The sequence below is a fragment of the Pundamilia nyererei genome, unplaced genomic scaffold (assembly GCF_000239375.1).
Source record: "Pundamilia nyererei isolate P.nyererei 1_Seehausen unplaced genomic scaffold, PunNye1.0 scaffold00369, whole genome shotgun sequence".
Lineage (NCBI taxonomy): Eukaryota > Metazoa > Chordata > Actinopteri > Cichliformes > Cichlidae > Pundamilia > Pundamilia nyererei.
The window spans coordinates 387,141-399,447 of record NW_005187770.1 but is presented as its reverse complement, the minus strand read 5'-3'; the positions used below and the strand labels follow the sequence as shown (position 1 = coordinate 399,447).

Genomic DNA, 12,307 nt, shown 5'->3' with positions numbered 1-12,307 from the left:
CATTTTTACAAACCAGTTCTGGTTCATCCGTTTCATTCAACAGTCCACTTTCGTCCTTCTCATTTTCCATTGCTGTCATACTTTTTCCGCCATGTGCGTATGAAAACAAAGGCACTGCGCATGTGCGTTTTACTCAATCGCGTTATTTCCTTTTATCGTTGCCTAACATTATACCAGCATTACCGTGAGCGGTATGATATGGCCCAGCTCTACTAAAGGGCGTTAAAGTTTCATTGCAGGTTCATCGACCCAAGGAGTAAAATTTAAATACTTGAATGCTTTTATATTTGTCACTGACTTAGTGCTTCTCACCTGTCCTCATCTTCAGGTGCGAGCGAGGTCGTCGCCATCATGATCCCGGAGCCAAAAGGCCGCGAGATCGTATCGCTGTTGGAACGAAATGTGACGGTCACCATGACGATCACCATCGGGACGAGGAACCTGCAGAAGTACGTGAGCAGGACGTCGGTGGTGTTCGTATCGATCTCCTTCATCGTGCTGATGATCATCTCCCTTGCCTGGCTCGTCTTCTACTACATCCAGAGGTTCAGATACGCCAACGCGCGGGACCGGAACCAGGTGCGAACACGGGTCTGCGTCTCCTGCTGTTCTGCTTAGTTTATGAAGACAGAAGGAACAGCATCATATAACTAGAGCCTATGTTAATGAGGTGGTTCAGAAGAAGAGGTTTATCTTTTACAGTATAAGAGTAAATACTTACATTTTTAGCACTTTGAAACTTTGAAAATGTGTCGTCAGTAATGTAGTTCATCTCTGCTGAATAACGAGCCCATTATTGGAAAGTGTTCTGTTTTCAGCTTGTAAAACATGAATCACATTTTACAAGCTCAAAGTAAAGACTCACTGTGTCTCTCCAGCGGCGTCTTGGTGACGCAGCGAAGAAGGCCATCAGTAAGCTGCAGCTTCGCACCATCAGGAAGGGCGACCAGGAGACCGAGCCCGACTTTGACAACTGCGCCGTCTGCATCGAGGGCTATAAGGCCAACGACGTGGTCCGCATCCTGCCCTGCAGGTAACCACAGCCTCAGAAACACCTCACGCAAATGTGGAAGTAAGGACTGAAGGATGGGGATCGTATTATGTTTGAGGACTGAGTGCTGCGTTTGAATGAAGACCTTCAGGATAGTATCTTCTATACAGTGCCAATTATTCTTTTTTTTCTTTTTGGTGGGGGCTCTTTAGCTAATTTAGTATTTTCACGGTGTTTTTGAGTCAGTTGGTGTTCGTGAGGCCACTGTAACCTGCAGGAGCTTAGCTGCCACAGAACAAACAGTCATCGAGACTGAAAAAGACCTCAGAGAGTCTCCTGACGTCTTCACGCTGTAGCTGTCGCAGGTTATCAGCTCAGTGTTAGTCTGTGCAGGGAAATGACTCAGAGCTGACACGACTGTTAGACAGGGATGGTGTGTTTGGGTTACTGAAAACAGCTGATTTTTAATGCTTTATTTGCTGGTGGGTTGCGCTGTCTATAAGAATATACCATGTTTTAACTAGCAGTGATGTGAATAATCTATATCAGTGAAATAATTACAAAGTAATTACTTAGTGCTTTGAAATAAATATAGTGCTGCAGGTGTCAGTGCTAGAAAGAGGAGGACAATGATTAGAAGACGTTTAATAGTAATGGAAACTAAATAAGACAGCTGTGGTTTTAACTTCTTCTCACTTCAGTTGGGCTGTTTCTGCAACACATAGTGGGCTTGGATAGATGAAACAAGGCCTTTCTTCATGTTTACTGGTTTGTGCTGCTGCTGTCGACTACAGGAAAAACATGTTGGCTCCACTGCGGCTCACTGACTGTTTTTTCTGCTTGTGTGTCAGACTACACAGTCCCACCAGAAACTGTGACTGCATCAGTCTTTGTTGTGATATTAACCTTTTTTCTTGACAACAGCTGAGCCTGCGGGGCTACACTTTAGCCCTTAGGCTGGTTAGCAACCAGCTGACAACCTACGGTGACAAGAGGAAAGAGGGATTTCTGGTGATATTCAGATGAATTCTGTTGCACCAAAACTCTGCTTTTGAATGCTTTAATCACAAGCAGGTTGCCACAGTCGTCTGTAGTGTCCTTGTCTACAAACACTCTGCATTTCACTATTTGAGCTGTAATGAAACTGGAAAAACTTGGACTTCAAGGTAAAAGTTGTGCCTTACTGTTAAAACCAACACTTTTAAAAGGGTCAGCTTTTACTTTGAAGGCCACTGGCATCTTATCCCTTTTTGTATTGCACTTCTGACTTTTTCACTATCACTCGATGAGTAGTTGCTGGATGTTTGCAGCCAAATCAGCAATCTGCAACAGTCGGCGACATGTACTGCTAAATGCATTTTACAGTCCTTGTACAAAGAAGAATACCTGTTTTATGTTATGAGGGTCACTAAACAGTCTGTTAACCTACAGTATCCTCATGTGATTGATTCTAATGTGAAAATACTTTAAAAATATAAATAAAATTAATTATTGCGGGTTCAGCCTCCTTTAGTTGCTTCACAAGTAAAGCTGTTGTGGACTCTGATGGAAACCCCGTCACTGACCAAGGTGGGCTTTAACTTGAGCATCAGGCTGTTGTCTGTGCTGAACCCTGGCATGTAGAATTTTATCTTTCTTTGTGAAAATGAGGGACAACTGAGAGAAGAACAACAAGCATCCAAATATTTAAAGACAATGATGACCATCACTGGTAAACTGTTCAAATACCAGCCAGAAAACGCCCTGTCGAGTGTTTGTTGTTCAGCCGAACTTGTTGAATGGAAGCCGTGATCGTTGCGGGCAGAGTCGACCTTTTTATTACATTGTTGCCAGTCTTGTTTTCATGTGATCACAAAACCACTTTGTGCCGATGGAAGCTGCTGAGTTGAGCTCAGGGCAGATTGTTTTCTTGTGATCAGAGGAAATGTATTTTTGGTTGTGACTACAATGACTATTTGTTTTGACCTCACAACACTCTGGCTGTGCGGCGCACTGTATGAGATTACCAACCAAGTTTCATAAAGCATGTTTGCGCAGATTCTTGTGTGCCGGCGCTAAGTGAAAGCAGGTGTGATGTTTGTCTTTCCTTACAGCATTTTTCTAATGTTTTCAGATCCACAGTAGAACGACTGATTTCACCATATTTTATTGTTTTTCTTCTTTGCAGACATTTGTTTCATAAGAGCTGCGTAGATCCGTGGCTGCTGGACCACCGCACATGTCCCATGTGCAAGATGAACATCCTGAAAGCTCTGGGCATCGCTGTGAGTGTGAAACTGGGTTTTATATTTCCTAGAGTGAGCACAGAGCAGGATATGCAGCCCTGAAAGGAAGTGATTTTATAGTTTAGGACTGTACACGAATGTTATGACGTGTTTACGGCTGCTTAAATAACAGGTGATGATAATATCCTTCCTGGATCTTTTCATATATTGTCGCTGATCTGTCATAGCAGCCCCAAGTCATGCATCCTCTGATCTGTAATGGTAGCTGAAGATAAGACACAGGTGTCAAACATTGGGCTCGGGGGGCAGAATGAAGGCCGCAGTCCTACCCACTTTTCAGAGTGTGAAAATTGCAAAGAAGGAAATGAACTTTTTAGTGAGTTTTGTCCTTAAGAAGGGATCACGTCACAAAACTCCAAACTGTTAATTTAATCTAAGCCAGACGTCTGAATCATGCTCAGTTTTTACAGCCGTCTTACCGACAGAGACGTAACCCACTGTCTGTCTGCGCACACCAGAATGTGAGGTGTTTTCCATGAAAGTGTTCATCATCAGTTTTGGAAATGCATAATTCATTAAATGAATGTTTTCTGAGTCTGTTTCAACGTTCTCACTTCTAAAGAAAGACAGCGACTTGCAATTCTTTGAGACACTCGTCAGATAATATCCACTGTAGACCAGAAGTTGGGAAATTCCTCAAGCTGCAAGAAACAGTTGCAAAACAGAAAGTGTTCCTTTGTTCAAAAACTGAAGGGAGAAAACATACAATCCTGTATTCGATGACTGCGATTGAAATGATCCTTTAATAGCTTTACTAGAATTATTTCTTTTAAGGTTGTGTAAATGTTTTGAAGCTCTTCTCTGAACCGAGGGGTTTCTGCCATGCTTCAGGTCTGCTTAGAAACAAAATGACTAGGTTTGCATCAAGGGTTAGTGAGGGTGGTCTCTGCCTATGGAGCTACCCCTGGAGAAACCCAGAGCCTTTTCTAATGGTCATCAAACCATTAGACCACGTCTTTATTTAGATATTGTCAGTTGTCAAAAGTCGACTTTAAGGGTAAAAGCAAGGTCATCATCAAAGAGAGGAAAATACTTCATGCAAATGACAGGCTCTTTCTTTCTTCTCCTTCTTTAAAAAAAATACTGGAGTAGCTTTGAATGATTCACTCCAAATAATCCTCGTTTATCTTACACCGGGCTCTGGGCAGCTCCTCGGTCTCAAAGATCCACTTAGCTCAGCACCCTTCATGGACACGTCCCCGTCTCAGTTTTAATGACTGATTGCCGATTCCACTACCCAACCTGTTGATGCCGTTTATCATATTTCCCTTCAGACTGGTGTTTTTAACTATTATTTGTGTAGTGTTTCTTTTGTATTTTCTAACTATTATTGAGGCGTATTTCTCAAAATGAAGAAGCTTTAGTCCACCACCGCAACAACAGAAAAACACACAGTAAAAGTACAAACGGACATCTCAACCAAAGGTCACCCCACTGACTTACATCTGCCAAGAAAATCACGTTAACTTGTATCAGTGGATTTGTCTGACAGTTTGTTGTTAAAAACACACCATGGCCCGATGTTGGACCGGCCATTAAAGCAACAAAAATGAGTAGAAGCCTAGTAGAAAATGTTAAATACTGACAGTTATGTAATTGGTACTGGAACTGTTTACTACATTAGACATCTGTTTTGTATTGCGTTTAACATTTAGGTTGAATTTGTTCAGTAAAAATTGCTTTTATCATTTTCCAGTAAAAAAGTATTTTTTCTGTTTGTAACAAAACTCAGTCATTCAGACTGTGACCCTCAGTGTTCAGAGCTAAAACGTTTTTAAGCTTAGAAGTACAGGTTAGCTTGTGTCTCAGAACTAAGGTGTGAAGTCTGACATAGATCAAAGAAACTTTTAAAAATGGCTGTCACACATGTTGATTAGTTAGACCCTCACTGTATCGTAGGTAGAATGACACGATGTCAGTCGGCTCCTGGAGCGGGACAATCACACTGGTGTTCTTTCATGTCGCTCTGCTACAGCTGAACGCAGACTGTCTGGACGACCTGCCTCTGGACTACGACCTGGACCTGGGCCGTGTAAGTGGGGTGGGCGGCGTTGGGGTTCTGGCCCTAGAAGCTGTGGTGTCCGGGGCGTCCAGCGACGGCACGCTGAGCGAGGGCGGCTCCTCTGTTGTGCTGGACCCCGGCGTGCGGCGGGTCGGGCTCCCACAGGACTACCAGGACCCTGACACCCTGAGGGACAGCCCTGTGACCACCACCACGGACACCCACACAGGTGACTCTCACACTCCATCTGATAAGTGCTCGTACACTGACACCCAGTGGTGTCTGTGCCCCATAACTCGCTTCAGTCATGGCTACTGCAGTCACACTGACTATGTGATGCATCTTTACCCTGATCACATTAAACTTCCTCTTTATTTCATAATGAGGAAGTTTAAGTGACTGCAAAAGAGGAAGCAGAAATACAATTTTAGCTTAATTTTATTGAATGAAAGGTCCCCATACCAACCATGCTACAAACTATTATAGAAACATAAAGCTAATGTGACACTTTTGGCAGAAGTTTGGGGATGTTTTCATTTCTCTGTAGAAAAACGTTCTCTTGTCTTGTCCTGGAAGTATTACTGCCATGTCTGTGTCATGCCTTAATGTCATCCTTTCTAACATTCTTTCGACTGGTTCTTATATAGCACTATTCTGCTCTACTTGAGCACTCAAAGCAGTCTATACACAACACTCACCTACTCACACTTACAGTTATGTAAGCAGTTTTTTCTACTTCTAAGTGCTTTCTAACATTCATACTCCAATGAACACATCAGGGGCAACTTGGTTTTCAGTGTCTTGCCCAAGGATACTTTAGCATCCAGACTGGAGCAGGGCTCAAACCACCAACCTGCCAATTAGATGACCTGCCTGAAGTCCTGAGCCACAGACATTAACACAGTCTTAATTCTAGGTTCTGTTTAGCAAAACCGAGATTAGATTGCTCTCAAATGTCTTTGCATTGTTATTGTAGACTAGAACAGCTGGCTTCACCTGGCCAAGTTTGAATTGAACTTCTTTATCGTTATTATTGGAAGGAGTTTCACACAAGACTTTCAGACAACCGTGAAACTGAAAAGAGCGAACCCTCTCTGTAATCTGAATTAAAAACAAAAGTTACGTCTCCAGAAACTCAGGAATAGCCCTCTTTTTCTCTCTTTCAGGTGAGCTTCAGCCAATGGCGAGCAGCGCCTCAGTGGCATCATTTGTCATCGCTGTGGAAACGGGTCTGTCAGACGAGGAAGTGTCCTTGGAGCAACCTCAGTTGGTGGACAAGTCCTGAGAGCAGCACAGCAGAACCTAACCAGAATCGGCCCAAACCAGGCTCTAATCAGGTTCAGATTAGATAAATAACAGACCTGACTGTTATATTTAAAAAAACAAAAACAAAATGATGAAAAAGAAAAAAATATCTGAACCAAACCTGACCGCATTCGACTGAGCAAAACCTGAGCTAGGCCTGGGATCTGGTTCTGGTTTTCTCTGGTTCCAAGTGGATGCTAAAACCCAGATCCAGCACCAGGGTTCTTCTTGGCTCTTCTACATGGATATGTGATACATGATTTCGCCAAACCAACTTGTCTGGACCAGACGTATTGAAACTAAGTGGGCCTTTTCCAGTGTGTTCACCTCAGTCCTTTCCTTGGTTCTCGAGTTAACCAGGATTTTTCTCCAGTGCAACTCAGTCTACAGATGTCTTGGTTAAATCCAGTTCTGCCTCAGTCAGACTTGCATCTTGTTATCCTTACAAACCTTTCATTGACCCTGACAAGCTTCCGCAGTATAGATCGAGTCCTTCATTTCAAGACTGTTTTTTTTGTCTCCTGACTTTGAGGACTTCCAAGAAGCAGTAGGCTGTATTTCTGTATGCAGTCCGTGAATATAGATTAAGCTTTTGTTCTGTAACTTTTCTCTGGATCTCCTGGAATATTCTCTTTTACCTGGTTTTCCCGAATAGGGAAGCACAACAGCAAAAACCAATCATGATGGACTGCTCGCTTCCTCTCCAGGTTCGCATTATTGGAAAACTCTGTTAAATAAGCTTATTTTAATTTGCCTGCCAAAAGGCCAGGCAGAGCCTGTTCCCTGATGTGTGTGTGTGAGTATCTGTGGTGGATGATTTACATTTTGCAAAGGTGGACATTTACTTTGAAAGGACACAAGCTACTCTGAGCAGTGGTTTTCTTTAGTCTGTAGTTTATGTAAAGAGGTAGCTTTGTCCTGAAATAATTACTACCACAGTTTGACTGCAGTTTGAACAGCAATTACACACAGTATTGTTTCCTTTTAATCGCCCCCCTCTTTTTCCCTGTCTGTGTTATTCTAGGCTTTGTTATCTTAACAATACTCTGACAGTATTTAGTTTGGTTGCTTTCTGTCCACAGTTGGGTTTCCAAACAGGGTTCCTATGTTTGCCTGCAAGAGCGATGACATTTAAACCACTTTTTCCCATTTTTTTTTATTTGTTTGTAGATTACAGGGCTCCACAGAAAATTAGAGGATTGATATGGTCTGGCCTTTCTGTACAAGAAGTGCATATGGAGGCAATAAATCCTGCACCTTGGGTAATCGGGTCGATAGACATCCCGTCATAATGTATCAATCATCTTTCGAAATATTTAAAACGCTTCCAATGCTGAGCAGAAACATTTCTGTCGATCCTTTGTTGTGTTAACCCGAGATAACCGTTTGAACCATCTGCATGGCCTACACATGCAACTTTTATTCTCAGCAAAACAATCAATGTGTGCACATGTCAGCTCTGGTCTGTTCTGATAAAGTGGACAGAAAGAATGAAGAGGAGTCAGTTTAGTTCAGACTGTATTTTTGTCCACATGTCAAATTCCATTTTCTTGATACGAGTTATGCAGAAAATTGCAATAAATTAATTAAGAGGGATCCAGTCAGACCTTAGAAGCTGAAAACAATTTCAGAAAATGGGATGAAAATGTGACAGTTTTGAGATTTCTTCTTCAAACCCATAATCACAAAATAAAAGTGCAATAAAGATGGCTGTCGAGTCCATAGTCAGTGCCAGTTTTTTTCCACATACGCCATTTGGAAAATTTCTATCACCAAAGTGCACGAGAGGGAAGTTTAAAAACTCCAACGCTTGCAGTTGCTGTGCTATGTTACTTTAACATCAGATGTTCGAGTTGGGATCCAAGCTTAGAGTTGACCGCGCTGTAGTCGTCTGAATGACAGGCTTATTTTGTTCCCTAGCAAGGTAGAGTTATTTGGCCACAAACAGTGGATTTGCAATCTCCGACTTCCCTGAGGTGGTCTAACTGAGGTGTGAACTTGAGATTTTCAGCTTCAGGTGGAACACAGCACGCGGCCGGTCTGTTGTGGTTTGTGGCCTCTGACGAACTCGGATGTTGGAGATTCCTACGTTTTGTTGCAATTTTTGCACTGATCATTTGTGCAATTAATGTAGAACTGATTTTAATTGGGAACAAGATATCAAAGTCTGCCCACCCTTTAAGGTACACAGTGAACACTTCCCTTGTCCTTCTTCCGTCACCTTAACCTTAGCTAAGCAAACTCTCTGTGGCAGTCATACATCCAAATGCCACGTAGGAACCCTGTCTATAGCGTTGCCTTGTTTTGTTTGACTGTCCAGCCGTCTGTCCGTCTGCCTGACCACACGTGTCTGTTACCATGGCCTCATGCTGCCTTTTTTTTTTTTTTTTAAAGACACATTTACCTTTAACCCTGACAATCAAGGATTGGGTCCTTTACTTGCTAGTCAGGGATCCTCTCTCTGAACCTTAGGAAACCTAAGAAGCGCTTTCAAATCTGCAGTCAACACACCACACAGTAGAGGTTAGATGCTATTACTACTTCCACAGATCAAGAAATTATCACCACCTCCTGTGAATTAAAGTACCTGGGATAGAGAAATCCTTTTAGAGCTTTAGAGACAGATTTGTGGAAACGCGTTTCATCAGGATGTGTTCGTCAGCTCGAAGCCGAACATGTAAATAAGTATATAACACAAGTCCACTTTGCCACGTGGCATCACTGTCAGTTTGTCAAATTGGTACGCAGACTGTGTAGGGCTGCGGTCGCATTGTGGTGTCGGTGGCTCCACAAGGTTCCCGAAAATGAGAAAGATGAAAGATTGTCGTCTATTTTGATACCAGAGGAGACATTTATTTTTGTAAAAAAGACTGATTTCCTTCCCACTCTCCCGAGTCTACCTGTTGCCTGGATGATTCTCAATGTGATTGAGCATTGACCGATTATTAATGATTATTTGTATAATTGTACATACACATAGTTTGCAAAGGACCTTGATGCTATGAGCCTAAACTGTTGTTATTATGCTTCTCTGTAAAAGGTTTTTGGGTTTTGTTTTTTTCTCCTCTTTGCTGTAACCTGATGAAAAATGAGAGAAATGAGACCAAAGGGCAGACTGGAAAACCAGCGCTATACTGGTCCACCAGGCAAACTGGATCTTATGAGAACTTCCAATGCTCAAATAAGAAGACATAATAAATATAAATGTTGTGCAATGAAAAAATAAAATATTCTCCTAACAAGGCTAAATTTAAGTGGTGTGTTTACTGTTTACTTGTACTTTAAAACTAATTAAAAGCAAATGTAATTTGGAGTTTTCTGATGAGCAGACTGATATTTGGACATTCAAGCTGGTACAAATTTGCAGGAATCAAAGACACAGTGGTTGTGTGTTGCGGTCTTCAGTCCTCCCAGTGGCTTCTTTTTCTCTCAGATTCTCAATGAAACCGAATTTATGTTGTGAAATTCTCCGACTTTGCTTCCAAGACTTCACCTTTCCTGTGTCTTCATGGTTCAGCTTCAAACCTGAGAATTAGTCCACACTAAGATCCACCAGTCACCAAGTATCCTGTTAACACTGGCTGACTGACTCTAGAACGGTCGAGGGCTGATAACACATGAAGACGATTGATTTGTATGCCTTGTCCTCCTGGCCTGTTTTCAGTGAGTGATGTTTTAATTAAAGTTGCTTTGTGTTATAAGCTTGAACTGCGTATCAATATTTGCACTTTCGTCCTCTTCCTGTGTGACTGCTGCCATACAGTGGAAGTGAGCTGAACTCGAGCCTACTTTGAATCAGCTTCTCTTTTCTTTTTGTAGTAGAGACTAATGCTGCTGTGGCGTAATGTTCGCCCACAGAACATATAATGGAGGATAGACCTCAGGCTTCATAAGGGGCTGTGAGGAAAGACTCAAGATGGTCCAGAATGAACGTGGTCCACTGGAGCTTTTCATTTTCAATAGATACAGTATAGGTTGGTTTGTTTTTGTTTTTTTTAATATCTTTTATGGGTGTTAGTTGTAATGAAATAACTTTAAAGCACCATGAGCTGTTTTAAAACATCCAAAATTTAGATTTTTAAGGATGGAAGAGCAGCAGCAGAATTTCTGGCAGCACCATATTAATAGCCTCTTAAAGGCCCTGCCGTCATGTACCCAAATGTTTAGAGAAATATCTATTCATTTTATGTAAATGGCATTTTAGGTCACAGAAAACTGAACTTTTATTAAATAAATAAATAAAAGCAGGATTTCTGCTTTTAGGTGTTGAGAAGAAAAACAGACTTTGTCTTTTGGCATCATCATGTACTTCTGATCCCCTGTTTCGACGTCAGATCGGCCACTTTTTTATAAAATTCGGGTGATATCACCACGGGTTACTTTGGCATGCTCTCGACAGCGGCTCGGCCTTTTCATAGGAAGGAGAATATTTTTTTAGATTAATAGATAAAAAAATAAAAATAACTGTGCATGCAGTGCTTTACATTTTTTTAAATTTTGCATTATCACTAGAGTCAAAAAGTATTTTAAATGATGCCCACCTTTCATTTCCCATTAATACATTATTTCAAATTAAGAAATATTTGGGAAAATTAAGTTTTCTTGCTCACATTAAATTTAATATGAATGCTTTAATAAAGATTATTTCCTAATTAAAAATGATGACTTGATTCATCATCAGACAGGGAACAAAACCCGAAAACTTCTGGAGCTTTGACATTTCCTGCTGTTGAAGACATGGACAGAAAATTGCAACTCTCGTTTTGGACCTACGTTTTAATTAATAATACATTTTTGTAATCAGCTTCATGTAATTATTTGAGAATACAAAAGAAACAAAGTAATCTCAATAAACTTGCTTTTTGTGATCACAAAGGTTTAATTTAGAGGTAATCATCTAACTATGAGAATGTTGCACATTGATGTGAAATGGTGAAGACTACCAATCATAAATGAGATTAGAGGCTGTGATTCCACGATACAAACCTTGTGATTGGCAGTAATTATACGTATAACACGGGGAAGTTGAGGTCCTTTAGAAGACTGACGGGGGGAAAAGGAGTTTTTCAAAAAGTCAAAGGGGGGACTGTTGTGTCACTGCCAGTAATGACGTCCGATTGGCTCTTTTGTTTAGGTATTTTTCTTGTACGCTGTGGTTTGATTGGTTGCCCAGTTTTTGTTTTTTTTGTTTCCCCCCCCCCCTTCTCGCGTTGCATTTGTTTGGCTTCTTTACAAAAGTCTTCTCCTTCTTCTTCAACTTTACCTCACTTCTGTTTTGTGTCTTTCCATGTTTCCTGCTTCTGTTTTTGCCTTTTTTGTTATCTGCTCTTTTAGATTTTGTGACTTTTTGTTCCAAGTCCCTAACCTTCTTTTTATTTTTTCAGGACAGAATTTCCCCAGGTTTTTGTTTCAGTTATATACTAAACAAAACCCAAACCAAACCATGCATTCGCCAAACAGACGAAACCCCTCACCTTCTAATGTTGATCTGTGCATCCAGATGTTATAGTTGGTTTAATGCATGCAATAAGGTGTTATTATTTAGATGGCCCGTTGGTGGTTTTCAAGTCTGAACAAGGACAATAGCCAACATTAGTATCTCTAATACAAAGAGTTAGTACCATATAATTTTTATTTTCCTTCATTTTACTGGTTTGGTTTGTTTCCTGCTTTTCAAGTGAATAGTATTGTTTACAAAACACATAATCCAGTTAACTATTTTTA

The 12,307-nt window shown here is 41.1% G+C and overlaps 1 protein-coding gene across 1 annotated transcript; it reads left to right on the top strand.

Moving 5' to 3' along the window:
• The first annotated feature begins 322 nt into the window (after nt 1-322).
• Nucleotides 323-10,291, top strand: LOC102200547 (RING finger protein 150-like). Its single transcript, XM_013915816.1, has 5 exons — nt 323-579; nt 879-1,033; nt 3,159-3,255; nt 5,252-5,507; nt 6,445-10,291. The coding sequence occupies exons 1-5, from the start codon at nt 352-354 to the stop codon at nt 6,561-6,563; spliced, it is 855 nt and encodes a 284-aa protein (XP_013771270.1). The 5' UTR covers nt 323-351; the 3' UTR covers nt 6,564-10,291.
• The last annotated feature ends 2,016 nt before the right edge of the window (nt 10,292-12,307 follow it).